Below are 17,756 nucleotides of genomic sequence, written 5' to 3'. Positions count from 1 at the left end.
TGAAAAAAATTGTCCTTCACTTAGTGTTGGATTTCTACCAATTGTGAAAAATTTGCTATATCTAGGATAGCAAGACGTGTAATCACACATTTTATACTTTGCCTCTTAAAATGTTTGTAGACTGAAAAGTGTTTCTTTCTCTCCTCAGGATGCAAAAATTGAAGCAGAAGAATTTACTAGGAAACTGTATGTTGAACTCAAGTCTTCACCTCAACCTCACCTAGTTCCTTTTCTTAAGGTAGAGTTATATGTTACCTTGAAGAAATTTGAGTTAGATTAAATTAAGATAATTTAAAACCTATTCAGTACAACAACTCAATGTGAAGATAACTAGCAGTGTAGGAGAACTCTCTCACTTCTGTTTTAAACTGTAGAGCATGTTCATAATCCGTATTCTTTGGATTATGCTGAGAAAACGAGTAATATATCATTCATGAACATAGCTTAATATTGTTTAATGCTTCTACAGGAATATACTCAAGGACTCTTGACTGTTGTTTTGGAAATTAAGGGCTTTCTGTTTTTGTCCTAATGATTCCTCATATTCTTTTAGAAATAAAGCACATAGTACCAAATTTGGTAGGAAGACTGTTTTTAAAAATTAATTTACATTGTTAGTAGGCATACTCATCTCTAAGATTTATTGAATTAAATAGCATTTTGATAGAAAACAATAACTTTGGTAATGAGATTATTTTGGCAGACTAAAAAAATAACATTCCTTTTAGATACTCAGAAACTGAAAAGGAATCAGATTGAAATTCATAAAGTCATTAAAGATCTGGGGCTCGAGTGATCCAGAGACTCGTCCCATAACTTTTAAAATAATAGAATGAGGAGTTGCTCTTAGAAAATTTTGTGTTGTCTAGAGAAGATGAAAGAGGCTTTGTAGTGGAGACTCCTTTTGTTCCTAATAAGAGAAGAGTGGGAAGGGGAATGGCACCATATTTTCATTTTCAGAAGGCTAGTTAATGTAGTAGAAACTGTTGTCAAGAGAGTGGCCAGGTTGAATAGGAGGATGAGAATCGTGTGGTACGAAGTGTGGCTAAAGAAACTGAGAATCCTTTTACGGTTCAACGGCAACGGAAATAAAATGAGTAACCTAATTAAAAAATGGGTAAAGGACTTGAATAGACATTTCTTTAAGACATACAAAATATACAGGTAGCCAGTATGCACATGAAAAGATCCCCAGCTGTCATTAGGGAAATGCAAATCAAAACCACAACAGGATGCCACTTCACATTCACTAGGATGTCTGTCAGAAAAAGAAGAAGATTCTCAGTGAGATGGAGTGACACAATGGCCGCAACAGTGGGCTCAAACTGCAGTGATTGTGAGGATGGCTGAGGATGACACAGGACCTGGACAATGTTTTGTTCTGTTGTACTTAGGGTCCGCTATTAGTCGGAACTGACTCTAGGACACCTAATAACAACAGCAGCAACAGGATGATGATAAGGATTGGTGGTGCAGTGGTTAGAGAGCTCAGCTTCTAATGGAAAGGTTGGTTCAAACTCATAGGTGGTTCTGTGGGAGAAAAGACCTGGCAATCTCCCATACAGATTATAGCTTAGGAAACCTTATGGGGAAGTTCTCTGTCATATAGGGTCACTATGAGTCAGAATCGACCTGTTGGCATACAATAACAATAGGATGGCTATTATCAGAAAAATGGAAAATAACAAGTGGTAGCAAGGATATGGAGAAATTTGAACCCTCAACCATAATTGCTGGTGGGGATGTAAAATGGTGCAGCCTTTGTGAAAAACAGTTTGGTGGTTCCTCAAAAAGTTAAATACAGAATTACCATATGACCCAGCAATTCTGCTCTGTAGTATATACCCAAGAGACTTGAAAGCAGGGATTCAAACAGATACTTGGGCATTAGTATTCATTGCAGCATTGTTCACAATAGCCAAAAGGTGGCAACAACCCAAGTGTATGTCAACAGATGAGTGGGTAAACAGGATGTGATATGGCCATACAACAGGATACTATTCAGCCATAAGAGAAATGAAGTTCTGATACATGCTATGACATGGATGAACCTTGAAAACATTATGCTGAGTGAAATAACTTTGTCACAAAAGGACAACTGCTGTATGATCCCACTTATGTGAAATATCTAGAATGAAAATGTGTATAGAGAAGTTTCTGAGTAGTTACCAGGGCCTAGGAAGAGAGGGAAATAGGGAGCTGTTGTTTAAAGGATACTGAGTTTCTGTTCGGGATGATGAAAGACTTTTGGAAGTGGACAGTGGTGATGGTTGAACAATGTGGTGAATGTAATTAATGTCACTTAGTTATATGCTTAAAAATAGTTAAAATGACAGGTTTTGTGTTTCATATGCATTTTACCACAATAACACTTAAAAAAAGAAAGAAAATTTTTTCCAGAGGAGACTTGGTCTAGGAAGGGCAATACCTAATAGCAAATTATCTATGCACAAATATTTTGACTGTTGTAGCTCTAGAGCATGTAGCTAGGATTGGGTAGATTTGTCCAAAAATGTGGTGGGCTGCTTCATGAAATGAATTGTGCTCTGTCTTTGGATGACCCTCTCTAGTGAGATGTTAGAGGCTGTTCTTTCTTTGGTCGGAGATTGAATCCAAGGTCTCTTTCAGTGCCATGTTTCTGTGAGCTAGAGGTGCAGCATGTAACACTGGCAACCCTTTTGAGTTTATCTATATTTCATACCTGTTGAAGACACTGTGGGAAGGAAGGAAATTAGTTAAGCACCAACTATGTATCATATACTTTGCTAAATACTTTTAATTTGCATTATTTACACTTAATTTTCATGTCAGTCCTTTGAGAGTAAAGTGTATTCTCCATTTTAGAGTTGAGAAAACTGCTTAAATTGACTAACTTTTGACGAGACACACAGGTCCAGTAAATGCCACAATTTAGGCTATCTGAATCTATTTGCTAGATAACATTACCTTTAAGTTACCAAATATTACCATGTAGTTTTTGTACTTTTTATCTATTTTCTAAGGGCCTGTTAAGTCATGATTTTTTTAGAGTTTTTTTTCCTCATCTTTGAGAGTTTTAGGGAGTTGGGTATCTTATAGGACGAGGGATTCAACATTTAAGCTTAACTCTGAGCAGATGGTCAAGAGATAATTCAGATATATACTGTTGCCTGTCTTAAGCCTCATGACGTCAACATTTCTTCCCAATTTTACTTTTCTTCACAACTACCTCATCTTAGATTTCTAGTTTATATTTATTTAAATAAATCACTTCATTTGTTTATTTCCAAAACAATTTTTCTCCCATTTTGAAATTTTGGAAGAAGATTGTGAGGGATTTTCTATTTCTTTTCTTTATGACCGTTTGTATTTTCTTTTTGGAATTTCTTCAGATAAAAATTTTCTCAATTTTTTTTTTTTTTTTTTTAACAAAGTAGAGGAGGGGGGAAATAGTTCTCTTTACTTCTTAAGTAGGGACTGTGTTTCTTTGTGATTGCTTTCATGGCTCTTAGTATGCAGCCTGACAGAAGTTAAAACAGGGAGATCTTCTAAAACAGCCCATGAATTCCCCAGAGGATAACCAGCTATCTGCCTTCTTTTGGCATTTTTTTTGTTACTTAAAAACAAAGCCAAAAAAAGCTCATTTCTGAACCAATAAGCAACATCATGATAAACAGAGAAGGTATTGAAGTTGTCAAGGATTTCATTTGACTTCGATCCACAATCAGTGTACTTAGAAGGAACAGTCAAGAAATCAAACGACATATTGCATTGGACAAATATACCAAAGTGTTAAAAAGCAAAAATGTCACTTTGAGGACTAAGGTGTACCTGACCTAAGCCATGGTATTTTTAGTCTCATATGCATGCGAAAGCTGGACAGCAAATAAAAAAGAGGGAAAAAGAATTGACACCTCTGAATTATGGTGTTGGTGAAGAATAATAAATATACCATGGACTGCCAGAACAGTGAACAAATCTGTCTTGGAGGAAGCACAGCCAGAATGCTCCTTACAAGCGAGGACGGTGAGACTTCATCTCACATACTTTGATCATATTATCAGGAGGGATCAGTCCCTTGAGAAGGACATCAGCCTTGGTAAAGTATACGGGGTCAGTGAAGAAGATGAAGACCCTCAAGGAAATGGATTTGACACAGTGGCTGCCGGAATGGGCTCAAGCATAGCAACAATTATGAGGATGGCGCAAGACCAGGCAGTGTTGCGTTCTGTTGTACATAGGGTTGCTAACAATAGCAACATTAGTTTTTAGTTTGAACTGACTTTACTTTTTCAGCGGTTTAGAATGATTTAAAGTCCAGTCAGAAAATATTTCAGCACTACTGGAGAAATTGTTTTTTATCTTAAAATTCACCTTGTTTTTATTTGGTTTATGTTAAAGAGTATCTATCCAAAGTTTGAAAATTACTTAACAAAGACTTGGGGTGCAAATAAACTTAGAGATATCGAAGCTAATGACCTATTATGGAGTTTAGACAAATACAAAGAAGAATAATGCAGTGTTTTATTTTACTAAGTTGATATTGAGGTGTATAAAATAAGTCTGATAATGAGACATGAATTTGTGTTAAAAATAAAACACTTTTGGGCTCATGCACTTTTGGACTTAAAATCGTGTGCTTGTTATTGACAGAACAGAAAAAATTAACACAAGGTTTCCTTTACAGAAACACTTGATATACTTTTGATTTACTTTATGTTATAAAGAGATGAAGTACAAAGTTTTTTTTTTTTTTACTAGGTGCTAATTTATTATTTTTTTCCTCTTCTCTGTTTCTAGAAAAGTGTGATTGCCTTACGACAACTTATACCTAACTCTCAGAGCTTTATTCAGCAGTGTGTTCAGCAGACTTCTAGTGAGGCAGTCATTGCTACTTGTACCACAACAGTAACTTCTTCTCCTGTGGTGACAACAGCTTCCTCAGTCCAGTCTGAAAAGACTGTTACTGTTTCTGGAGAAACAGCCCCTAGAACTGTGTCAGTACACATTGAGAATCCACTTGCTGGTCCAGACGGAGCAAACACTGGAGTTGTGACACTTCATCCTGTGGGTCCAGCTGCTATACCAGGAGGAACAACAGCTGGAACTGTTTTGCTTCAGACTTCAAAACCACTTGTGACTTCTGTACCAAATACAGTTACAACAGTCTCACTTCAACCTGAAAAACCAGTTGTTTCTGGAGCAGCAGTATCACTGGCCCTTCCATCGGTGACTTTTGGAGAAACTTCAGCTGCAACTATTTGTCTTCCTTCTATGAAACCTGTTGTTACTTTTTCTGGGACCACAGCTGACAAGCCTGTGGTTGATGCTCCAGTCCAGATCAGACTTGCACAGCCAAACTCCATCCTTTCACAACCACCTGGTATTCCACAGGCAGTTAAAGTCAAACAACTAGTGAGTAACATTTCATTTCTTCCTCAGTTTTTTTATTTTGAAAATTTCAAACCTTGTATACCCTTTACCTCTTTTGACCAATTGTTAACATTTTGCCATATTTGCTCTATGTTTCCCTTTCTCTCTATTCACATGAACACACACAGGACTTTTTGATGAACCATTTAAGACTTGGTTATAGAGGTCATAACAGTTGATACCTAAATAACTATGTATCTCCTGAGGAAAAGGTTATTTGTTTTTACATAACCATAATATACTCATCTTCACACATGGGAATTAATATTGGTACAATACCATTGTCTTTTATATAGTCGATGTTCAAGTTTTCACAGTTATCCCAATAATGTCCTTTATCAGTACTTATTTTATGGTTTTGTTTCTAGTAAAAAATTGGTTCATTTACATTTAGTTGGCATTTCTCTTTAGATTCCTTGGATCTAGAATAGTTCCCCAAACTTTTGTTGTTGTTGTTCATTTTATCGTAACATTTCAAGTGCATAGGCTAGTTATTTTACAGAATTTCCTATTATTTGGTTTTTTCTGATTTTTTTTTTTTTCGTCATGATTAGATTCAGGTTAAATATATTTGGCATTGCTCCTTCGTAGGTGATATAATGGTAACACTTCTTTTAGAAAAGTGCTAAGGGGAGGAGAGAGACTGTGAGTAAAGTGAATAAGTAAGAGATTGTATTTTTTTCCTAAACTTTGTGAGTTGGGAGGTTCTTGAGTGAAGTAAGGAAGTTTTCATCGGCTAGTTAGTATTTTTAGGGTTTACAATGACCTACTTTTTCAGGATAAGACAAGTTTTATCAGGAATACTGTTAATCTGTGGGAGATAAAACCAAACCAAACCCACTGCAGTTAACTTGATTCCAACTCATAGCAACCCTTTAGAACAGAGTAGAACTGCCCCGTAGAATTTCCAAGGAGCACCTGCTGTATTTGAACTGCCAACCTTTTGGTTAGCAGCCGTAGCACTTGACCACTATGCCACCAGGGTTTCCGTGTGGGAGATAGTATGTGGCAAATTAATTTTAAAATTATAATTTTTTAGTACAGTTCTTTTCTGACTTATGCCATAACGGAGTTGTTCTTTTGATTTTGAGTGATTGTTCTTTTTCTCTTTGGTGCATCTAGTGTTAAAGGCCGTGTATTTAATCTCTTCCTTTTAGACTGTTTTGCTCCTTGAATAGTAAAATCTTTGTAAAATTCCCAGCCTTGTTTGCATGATCAAGATAAGAGTTTAGTGTCTGTGGATGGTTGCCTTCAGAAGCAGAAGGGCAGCTTTGGACATAGAATGAAAAGGGAAGGCCAGGTGACAAGAACTGGGGCAGGAGTCAAACCCTTGGGTACAAAGTGATAGTCATTTCCTGGGTCCTTGTCTTTTTTCATCTTTTTCTATTGCTGGTCTGATTTTTCAAATGGAGAAATGTATGTGCTTTGGAGAGTTTCTCTTGGGATCCTGAGTTTAATTTCAGAGAGAAAATATTTTATAGACACAGTAATTCTTTTTTTTTTTTTTATTAACTTTTATTGAGCTTCAAGTGAACGTTTACAAATCAAGTCAGTCTGTCACATATAAGTTTATATACATCTTACTCCTTACTCCCACTTGCTCTCCCCCTAATGAGTCAGCCCTTCCAGTCTCTCCTTTCGTGACAATTTTGCCAGCTTCCAACTCTCTCTATCCTTCCATCCCCCCTCCAGACAGGAGATGCCAACACAGTCTCAAGTGTCCACCTGATATAATTAGCTCACTGTTCATCAGCATCTCTCTCCTACCCACTTTCCAGTCCCTTTCATGTCTGATGAGTTGTCTTCGGGGATGGTTCCTGTCCTGTGCCAACAGAAGGTTTGGGGACCATGACTGCCGGGATTCCTCTAGTCACAGTCAGACCATTAAGTCTGGTCTTTTTATGAGAATTTGGGGTCTGCATCCCACTGATCTCCTGCTCCCTCAGGGGTTCTCTGTTGTGCTCTCTGTCAGGGCAGTCATCGATTGTGGCCCAGCACCAACTAGTTCTTCTGGTCTCAGGATGATGTAGGTCTCTAGTTCATGTGGCCCTTTCTGTCTCTTGGGCTCTTAGTTGTCGTGTGACCTTGGTGTTCTTCATTCTCCTTTGCTCCAGGTGGGTTGAGACCAATTGATGCATCTTAGATGGCCACTTGTTAGCATTTAAGACCCCAGACGCCACATTTCAAAGTGGGATGCAGAATGTTTTCCTAATAGAATTATTTTGCCAATTGACTTAGAAGTCACCTTAAACCATGGTCCCCAAACCCCCGCCCTTGCTCCGCTGACCTTTGAAGCATTCGTTTTATCCCGCAAACTTCTTTGCTTTTGGTCCAGTCCAACTGAGCTGACCTTCCATGTATTGAGTGTTGTCCTTGCCTTCACCTAAAGCAGTTCTTATCCACTAATTAATCAGTAAAAAACCCTCTCCCTCCCTCCCTCCCCCCGTCGTAACCACAAAAGTATGTGTTCTTCTCAGTTTATACTATTTCTCAAGATCTTATAATAGTGGTCTTATACAATATTTGTCCTTTTGCCTCTGACTGATTTCCCTCAGCATAATGCCTTCCAGGTTCCTCCATGTTATGAAATGTTTCACAGATTCGTCACTGTTCTTTATTGATGCATAGTATTCCATTGTGTGAATATACCACAATTTATTTACCCATTCATCCGTTGATGGACACCTTGGTTGCTTCCAGCTTTTTGCTATTGTAAACAGAGCTGCAATAAACATGGGTGTGCACATATCTGTTTGTGTGAAGGCTCTTGTTTCTCTAGGGTATATTCCGAGGAGTGGGATTTCTGGATTGTATGGTAGTTCTATTTCTAACTGTTTAAGATATCGCCGGATAGATTTCCAAAGTGGTTGTACCATTTTACATTCCCACCAGCAGTGTATAAGAGTTCCAATCTCTCCGCAGCCTCTCCAACATTTATTATTTTGTGTTTTTTGGATTAATGCCAGCCTTGCTGGTGTGAGATGGAATCTCATCGTAGTTTTAATTTGCATTTCTCTAATGGCTAATGATCGAGAGCATTTTCTCATGTATCTGTTAGCTGCCTGAATATCTTCTTTAGTGAAATGTGTGTTCATATCCTTTGCCCACTTCTTGATTGGGTTGTTTGTCTTTTTGTGGTTAAGTTTTGACAGAATCGTGTAGATTTTAGAGATCAGGCGCTGGTCGGAGATGTCATAGCTGCAAATTCTTTCCCAGTCTGTAGGTGGTCTTTTTACTCTTTAGATGAGCATAGGTGTTTGATTTTTAGGAGCTCCCAGTTATCTGGTTTGTCTTCGTCATTTTTGGTAATGTTTTGTATTCTGTTTATGCCTTGTATTAGGCCTCCTAAGGTTGTCCCCATTTTTTCTTCCATGATCTTTATCGTTTTGGTCTTTATGTTTAGGTCTTTGATCCACTTGGAGTTAGTTTTTGTGCTTGGTGTGAGGTATGGGTCCTGTTTCATTTTTTTGCAAATGGATATCCAGTTATGGCAGCACCATTTGTTAAAAAGACTATCTTTTCCCCAATTAACTGACACTGGGCCTTCGTCAAATATCAGCTGCTCTTATGAGGATGGATTTATATCTGGGTTCTCAATTCTGTTCCACTGGTCTATGTGCCTGTTGTTGTACCAATACCAGGCTGTTTGAACTACTGTGGCTGTATAATAGGTTCTGAAATCAGGAAGAGTGAGGCCTCCCACTTTGTTCTTCTTTTTCAGTAATGCTTTGCTTATCCGAGGCTTCTTTCCCTTCCATATGAAGTTGGTGATTTGTTTCTGTATCACCTTAAAAAATGACGTTGGAATTTGGATCGGAAGTGCATTGTATGTATAGATGGCTTTTGGTGGAATAGACATTTTTACTATGTTAAGTCTTCCTATCCATGAGCAAGGTATGTTTTTCCACTTAAGTATGTCCTTTTGAATTTCTTGTAGTAGAGCTTTGTAGTTTTCTTTGTATAGGTCTTTTACATTCTTGGTAAGATTTATTCCTAAGTATTTTATCTTCTTGGGGGCTACTGTGAATGGTATTGATTTGGTTATTTCCTCTTCGATGTTCTTTTTGTTGATGTATAAGATAAACATACAAAGTGTATAAGATAAACATACAAAAATCCAAGTGATTTTTGTATGTTTATCTTATAACCTGAGACTCTGCCAAACTCTTCTATTAGTTTCAGTAGTTTTCTGGAGGATTCCTTAGGGTTTTCTGTGTAAAAGATCATGTCATCTGCAAATAGAGATAATTTTACTTCCTCCTTGCCAATCTGGATGCCCTTTATTTCTTTGTCTAGCCTAATTGCCCTGGCTAGGGCTTCTAGCACGATGTTGAATAAGAGCGGAGATGAAGGGCATCCTTGTCTGGTTCCCGTTCTCAAGGGAAATGCTTTCAGGTTCTCTCCATTTAGAGTGATGTTGGCTGTTGGCTTTGCATAGATGCCCTTTATTATGTTGAGGAATTTTCCTTCAATTCCTATTTTGGTGAGAGTTTTTATCATAAAAGGGTGTTGGACTTTGTCAAATGCCTTTTTTGCATCAATTGATAAGCTCATGTGGTTTTTGTCTTTTGTTTTATTTATGTGGTGGATTACATTAATAGTTTTTCAGATATTAAACAGCCTTGCATACCTGGTATAAATCCCACTTGGTCATGGTGGCTTAATTTTTTGATATGTTGTTGAGTTCTATTGGCTAGAATTTTGTTGAGGATTTTTGCATCTATGTTCATGAGGGATATAGCTCTGTAATTTTCTTTTTTTGTAATGTCTTTACCTGGTTTTGGTATCGGAGATGGTGGCTTCATAGAATGAGTTGGGTAGTATTCTGTCATTTTCTATGATTTGAAATACCTTTAGTAGTAGTGGTGTTAACTCTTCTCTGAAAGTTTGGTAGAACTCTGCAGTGAAGCCGTTCGGGCCAGGGCTTTTTTTTGTTGGGAGTTTTTTGATTACTGTTTCAATCTCTTTTTTTGTTATGGGTCTATTTAGTTGTTCTACTCCTGAATGTGTTAGTTTGGGTAGGTAGTGTTTTTCCAGGAATTTATCCATTTCTTCTAGGTTTGCAAATTTGTTAGAGTACAATTTTTCGTAATAATCTGATATGATTCTTTTAATTTCAGTTGGGTCTGTTGTGATGTGGCCCTTCTCGTTTCTTATTCGGGTTATTTGTTTCCTTTGCTGTATTTCTTTAGTCAGTCTAGCCAATGGTTTATCAATTTTGTTAATTTTTTCAAAGAACCAATTTTTGGCTTTGTTAATTCTTTCAATTGTTTTTCTGTTCTCTAATTCATTTAGTTCAGCTCTAATTTTTATTATTTGTTTTCTTCTGGTGCCTGATGGATTCTTTTGTTGCTCACTTTCTATTTGTTCAAGCTGTAGGGACAGTTCTCTGATTTTGGCTCTTTCTTCTTTTTGTATGTGTGCATTTTTCAATATAAATTGGCCTCTGAGCACTGCTTTTGCTGTGTCCCAGAGGTTTTGATAGGAAGTATTTTCATTCTGGTTGCATTCTATGAATTTCCTTATTCCTTCCTTAATGTCTTCTATCACCCAGTCTTTTTTCAGGAGGGTATTGTTCAGTTGCCAAGTATTTGATTTCTTTTCCCTAGTTTTTCTGTTATTGATGTCTAGTTTTATTGCCTTGTGGTCTGAGAAGATGCTTTGTAATATTTCGATGTTTTGGATTCTGCAAAGGTTTGTTTTATGACCTAATATGTGGTCTATTCTAGAGAATGTTCCATGTGCGCTAGAAAAAAAAGTATACTTTGCAGCATTTGGGTGGAGAGTTCTGTATAAGTCAATGAGGTCAGGTTGGTTGATTGTTGTAATTAGGTCTTCCGTGTCTCTGTTGAGCTTCTTACTAGATGTCCTGTCCTTCTCCGAAAGTGGTGTGTTGAAGTCTCCTAGTATAATTGTGGAGGTGTCTGTCTCACGGTTCAGTTCTGTTAAAATTTGATTTATGTATCTTGCAGCCCTGTCGTTGGGTGCATAAATATTTAATATGGTTATGTCCTCCTGATCAATTGTCCCTTTTATCATTATGTAGTGTCCTTCTTCATCCTTTACGGTGGATTTAAGTCTAAAGTCTATTTTGTCAGAAATTAATATTGCTACTCCTCTTCTTTTTTGCTGATTGTTTGCTTGATATATTTTTTTCCATCCTTTGAGTTTTAGTTTGTTTGTGTCTCTAAGTCTAAGGTGTGTCTCTTGTAGGCAGCATATAGACGGATCGTGTTTCTTTATCCAGTCCGTGACTCTCTGTCTCTTTATTGGTGCATTTAGTCTGTTTACATTCAGTGTAATTATAGATAAATAAGTGTTTAGTGTTGTCATTTTGATGCTTTTTTATGTATGTTGTTGACAATTTCATTTTTCCATATACTTTTTTTGTGCTGAGATGTTTTTCTTAGTAAATTGTGAGATCCTCATTTTCATAGTGTTTGACTTTATGTTTGTTGAGTCATTATGTTTTTCTTGGCTTTTATCTTGAGTTATGGAGTTGTTATACCTCTGTGTGGTTACCTTAATATTTACCCCTATTTTTCTAAGGAAAAACCTAACTTGTATTGTCCTATATCGCCTTGTATCACTCTCCATATGGCAGTTCTATTCCACCTGTATTTAGTCCCTCTTTTTGATTATTGTGATCTTTTACATACTGACTTCAGTAATTCCCTGTTATGAGCATTTTTTTTTTAATTAATCTTAGTTTGTTTTTGTGATTTCCCTATTTGAGTTGATATCAGGATGTTCTGTTTTGTGACCTTGTGTTGTGCTGGTATCTGATATTATTGGTTTTCTGAGCAAAGAATATCCTTTAGTATTTCTTGTAGCTTTGGTTTGGTTTCTGCAAATTCTCTAAGCTTGTGTTTATCTGTAAATATCTTAATTTCGCCTTCATATTTCAGAGAGAGTTTTGCTGGATATATGATCCTTGGCTGGCAGTTTTTCTCCTTCATTGCTCTGTATATGTTGTCCCATTCCCTTCTTGCCTGCATGGTTTCTGCTGAGTAGTCTGAACTTATTCTTATTGATTCTCCCTTGAAGGAGACCTTTCTTTTCTCCCTGGCTGCTTTTAAATTTTTCTCTTTATCTTTGGTTTTGGCAAGTTTGATGATAATATGTCTTGGTGTTTTTCTTTTTGGATCAATCTTAAATGGGGTGCGATGAGCATCTTGGATAGATATCCTTTCGTCTTTCATGATGTCAGGGAAGTTTTCTATCAGGAGGTCTTCAACTACTTTCTCTGTGTTTTCTGTCCTCCCTCCCTGTTTTGGGACTCCAATCACACGTAAGTTATCCTTCTTGATAGAGTCCCACATGATTCTTAGGGTTTCTTCATTTTTTTAAATTCTTTTATCTGATTTTTTTCAGCTATGTTGGTGTTAATTCCCTGGTCTTCCAAATTTCCCAGTCTGCATTCTAATTGCTCCAGTCTGCTCCTCTGACTTCCTATTGCATTGTCTAATTCTGTAATTTTATTGTTAATCTTTTGGATTTGTACATGCTGTCTCTCTGTGGATTCTTGCAACTTATTAATTTTTCCACTATGTTCTTGAATAATCTTTTTGAGTTCTTCAACTGTTTTATCAGTGTGTTCCTTGGCTTTTTCTGCAGTTTGCCTTATTTCATTTGTGATGTCTTGAAGCATTCTGTAAATTAGTTTTTTATATTCTGTATCTGATAATTCCAGGATTGTATCTTCATTTGGGAAAGATTTTGATTCTTTTGTTTAGGGGGTTGTAGAAGCTGTCATGGTCTGCTTCTTTATGTGGTTTGATATGGACTGCTGTCTCCGAGCCATCACTGGGAAACTTGTTTTTCCAGAAAATCCGCTGACTGGGACGCTGGCTCCAGGCTCCGAAAACAGTCGCTGCTTCCCCGTATTTGTTCGTTTTCCGTCTCTAAATCTGTCTTTGTTGTTCAGGGTTCATAGATTGTTATGTATGTGATCGATTCACTTGTTTTTCTGAGTCTTTGTTGCAAGAGGGATCTGAGGTGGCGTCTACCTAGTCTGCCATCTTGGCCCCGCCTCCTAGACACAGTAATTCTTAAATGTTGGTTTGAGCAGCCAGGTTTGGGAACGACTGGAACAGAGTAATTGCTCCAAGGAAAAGCCTTTCTTTTGATAGCACTGAACAGAATTAGAATCCTCTTTATGGGCCATAGCTGCTAACAAAGAGGTCAGCAGTTCAAATCCAGAGTTCAAAGTTCTACTCTGTCCTATAGGTTCTCTATGAGTTGGAATTGACTCAATGGCAGTGGGTTTTATGGGCCGTAGCTGATTATTGAATCAGTGCTAATTTTTATTGAACATCTATAGTCTGCTAAAGTGAAATAACACTTTATGGTTAACACAGAGTTTTAAAAGTATGTCATGTATGCGTTATGGATTTTAAAATAATTTATGATGAGGCATGGGTAGGGAGAAAACTAAGAACCCAGAATTTTAAGTGATTTTATCCAGTGGCAGTTAACAAACAAGATACGAGACGAGAACCTGGTGTCTTTTTCGTTAGGTTATAGTGTCCTGGCAAGAACTTCTAGATTTCTGTTATGTCCTAACACATAAAGCTGTACCTGGTAATAATGTCTTGACAGAGTTTACATTTTGTAGATTTGATTGTTATACATTAGAAATAATTTCAACAAAGAAAAAAACGTAGAAAATCTAATTTTAGTTTTTTTTTTTTTGAACTTCCTGCTTTCATTCTTAAAAGAATGTGGAATTATTTAATTTTCACTGTGTATTTTACTTTCTTGTTTGGCCTTCATTTCAGTTTTAGCTAACCAATTTGATGCTAGTATTCATGCCTAAGTATGCCCAGCTATTTAAAATCACAAAACTCAGATCCACTAGACACTGAAGATGCCATTATAATCTGTATTACAACAGATGTACCTGGGGCATCGATACTGTATGGTAATATGCCACAGAGAGGATTGAATTAGGACATCCTTTCAAATCAAGTAATTTACTATTACTTGAAGTTTGAAAATACACCTCAACATAAACAACATAAATCCTTACAACTAGACCAATAAACTGGAGAAAATATTGAAGTTATTGAGGATTTTATTTCACTTGGATCTCTAATCAATGCCCAAGGAAGCAGCAGTCAGGAAATCAGATGACATATTGCAGTGGGCAAATCTGCTGTGAAAGAGCTCTTTAAAGTGTTAAAAAGCAAAGATGAAACTTTGAGGACTAAGTTGTACCTGACCCAAGCCATGGTATTTTCAATTGCCTCATGCTATGAGTCGGAATCAACCTGACGGCAACGGGTTTGGGTTTTTTTTTTCCATATGCATGGGAAAGCTGTATGGAGAAAGTACAGCCAGAATACTCCTTAGAGGCAAGGATGGTGAGACTTTGTCTTACGTACTTTGGGCATGTTATCAGGAGGAACCGACATGATAGAGAAGAACATCATGCCTGGTAAAGTTAGAGGGTCAGCAAAAAGAGGAAGACCCTCAGCAAGATGGATTGACACAGTGACTGCAACAGTGGGCTCAAACACAGAGACAGTTGTGAGACTGGCACAGGATCAGGCAGTATTTCATTCTTTTGTGCATGGGGTCAGTATGATTGGGACTGGCTCAGTTGTACCTAACAGCAACAATACCAACATCTGTAATAACTGTAAAGGTTCCTGCCTTTTCTTCAAGTGTAGATTATTCTTAAAGATACTCAAGTGATAAATACAAAATTACTAATAACAGCAACATGTAGCTTACTCTCCAAAATTATTGCCCTTTTTATCAAAAAAATGAGACCAGATATTTTGAGTTAACTTTCTCATTCATGTTTTATTCACACATGCTGTGGATTTAAGGGGCTTTATTTTATAACCTTTGAGTGATGAAAAGTTATCAAAAATTCATCAAAGTTTAAATTTTGAAAATGATTAGACTGAAACAAAAATTTGGCATTTGCTAATCAGCTTTTACTGTTTAAATTATCTTTTGTTAATTAAAATATTTAAGTTAAATTTAGCTTTTGTTCAATTTTTAATGAAATACTTACAAATATCCAAAGGAAAGCTTTCAACCATCAGGGCTCCTGAAGAGTTTCTGCTTTATTATCAAACCATCATCAGTGTTAAGTTCAACATTTAGTTCAAGTATATAACATCATGTAACAAACAACTGCTATGCCATAACTGATAGATGGCCAAGAAAATTAGCAAGAATTTTATTTACAAGAACTGAATTCTTAGCTGAAATACCAAGAATTACTAATTAGGCCCATATTTCAAGGTACTTGAGGACCAAAATTTAGAAAGCACTATAGTGTTGGTACTAAGTGAAAATCTTAAAAGGAATTGTGAACATTTGTAGTGAATTTACTTGAATGAGAGCCTTAATAGATTCCAAGAAGACTATATACAATAATCAATAAGAAAGAAAAGATACTGTGTAGTGATAAACCAAAATTTACAATGGCGGGAGGTTTTTTCAACTAAGGAAAAAAGTGCATCGCTTCATAAGATAATATTATAAAACCTAATTTTTTTTTTTTTTAATCTTGAAACGGTAGATTGAGAGAATTCTTTTCATAACTTGAATGGGTGGTATTTAAAACATCTGATTCAGGAGATGGGAAACGTAAACAATTCTCTAGAAGAATGAGTACAAGTTAGAAATAGGTGTAATACTGAGAAGGAATTTTAAAATATATGATCAGTTACTAAAGGAGATAAATTATAACATTTTAAAACCTGACTTTAAACAAGATACTCCTGCATCTTTCTTCAGACCACTTTTGGAAGCTATGTCCTGAATTGCATGGACTACAGATGTGATCCAGTATGGCAATTCTCATGTTTTAAATGATTATTTGCCATATTTCTTTTATGCTGCGCCAGATACTTTTGTATGTTTCTTGCACCCTGAGTGTTTCCTTCTTGAGTTACTTAGACCTTGGACTAAATTGGACTATGGTTTATAATCAACTCACTGATGATATTCTTAAATTATTTTCGAACTTGTTAAGTGCTTTTCAGTTCTGACTCATAGCAATCCTGTGTACAACTGAACAAAACACTGCCCAGTCCTGTGCCATCCTCACAATCATTGCTATGTTTGAGCCCATTGTTGCAGTCACTCTGTCAGTCCATCTCGTTGGGGGTCTTCCTCTTTTTCCCGGATCTTCTTCCAAGCACAATGTCCTTCTCCAGGGACTGGTACCTCCTGATAACATGTCCAAGATATGTGAGACGAAGGAGTCTCACATATGAGGCAATTGAAAATACCGTGGCTTGGGTCAAGCATACCTTAGTCCTCAAAGTCACATCTTTGCTTTTTAACACTTTAAAGAGGTCTTTTCCAACAGATTTGCCCAATGTAATCTGTCATTTGATTTCTTGACTGCTGTTTCCATGGGCATTGATTGTGGATCCAAGTAAAATGAAATTCTTCACAGCTTCGGTATTTTCTCTGTTTATCATGACATTGTTTATTGGTCCAGATGTGAGGATTTTTTTTTTTCTTTATGTTGAGGTGTAATTCATACTGAAGTCTTTAATCTTCATCAGTAAGTGTTCTAAGTCCTCTCTACTTTCAGCAAGCAGAGTTGTGTCACCTGCATATCCCAAGTTGTTGATGAGTCTTCCTCCAGTTGTGATGCATGTTATACTTCATATAGACCAGCTTCTTGGATTAGTATGCTCAACATACAAATTGAATAACTATGGTGAAAGGATATAACCCTGACACACAGCTTTTCTGATTTTAAACGACACAGTATCTCCTCGTTCTGTTCAGATGACTGCCTTTTGGTCTGTGTACAGGTTCCTCATGAGCACAATTAAGTGTTGTGCAATTCCCGTTATTTGCAGTGTTATCCATAGTTTGTTATGATTCACGCAGCTGAATGCCTTTGCATAGTCAATAAGACACAGATAATATTTTCCTTATTTAAAATATATTTCTCCAGGTGGCTCTGTTACTTGTATATCTTTCTTAATAGGATTTTTGACATTTATTAAACAAGTGGTCATGTACATTCAACATTCACTTTACAAATATTACTTTATTAGTATAAGAAAAAATAATAACTAATTAGTGCATTATTATTGTAATTTTCATTATATTGAAGTAAAACAGTTCTTTCATAAGTTGATGTAGTGTATTAAAATTTTTTGATCTTGTATCATATTTTTTGATACCTAATTATTTAATTATTTTGTAATGGGAGAAATCTTTAGAGACTCTACCAAGAAATACATTTTATATAAAATAATCAGTGATACTTAAGTTGGCCAATTGCTTCTGACAGTTATCGCTAGATAAAAAACCCGACAAACCCGTTGCCATCAAGTTGATTCTGATTTATAGTGACC

General features: G+C 36.4%; 1 protein-coding gene across 1 annotated transcript in view; it reads left to right on the top strand.

The window, feature by feature from the left end:
- The window catches only part of TAF4B (TATA-box binding protein associated factor 4b), a 144,080-nt gene that overhangs the window by 21,684 nt on the left and 104,640 nt on the right, over nucleotides 1–17,756 (top strand). The window contains exons 6-7 of the mRNA XM_003406347.4: nucleotides 149–238; nucleotides 4,780–5,394. Of these exons, the coding sequence (XP_003406395.2) occupies nucleotides 149–238; nucleotides 4,780–5,394 (705 nt within the window). The remainder of the gene's footprint in view (nucleotides 1–148; nucleotides 239–4,779; nucleotides 5,395–17,756) is intronic.

This window comes from Loxodonta africana, chromosome 11 (genome assembly GCF_030014295.1).
Source record: "Loxodonta africana isolate mLoxAfr1 chromosome 11, mLoxAfr1.hap2, whole genome shotgun sequence".
Taxonomy (NCBI): Eukaryota; Metazoa; Chordata; class Mammalia; order Proboscidea; family Elephantidae; genus Loxodonta; species Loxodonta africana.
The sequence above is the reverse complement of the archived record's forward strand: the minus strand, read 5'-3'. Positions and strand labels throughout refer to the sequence as shown.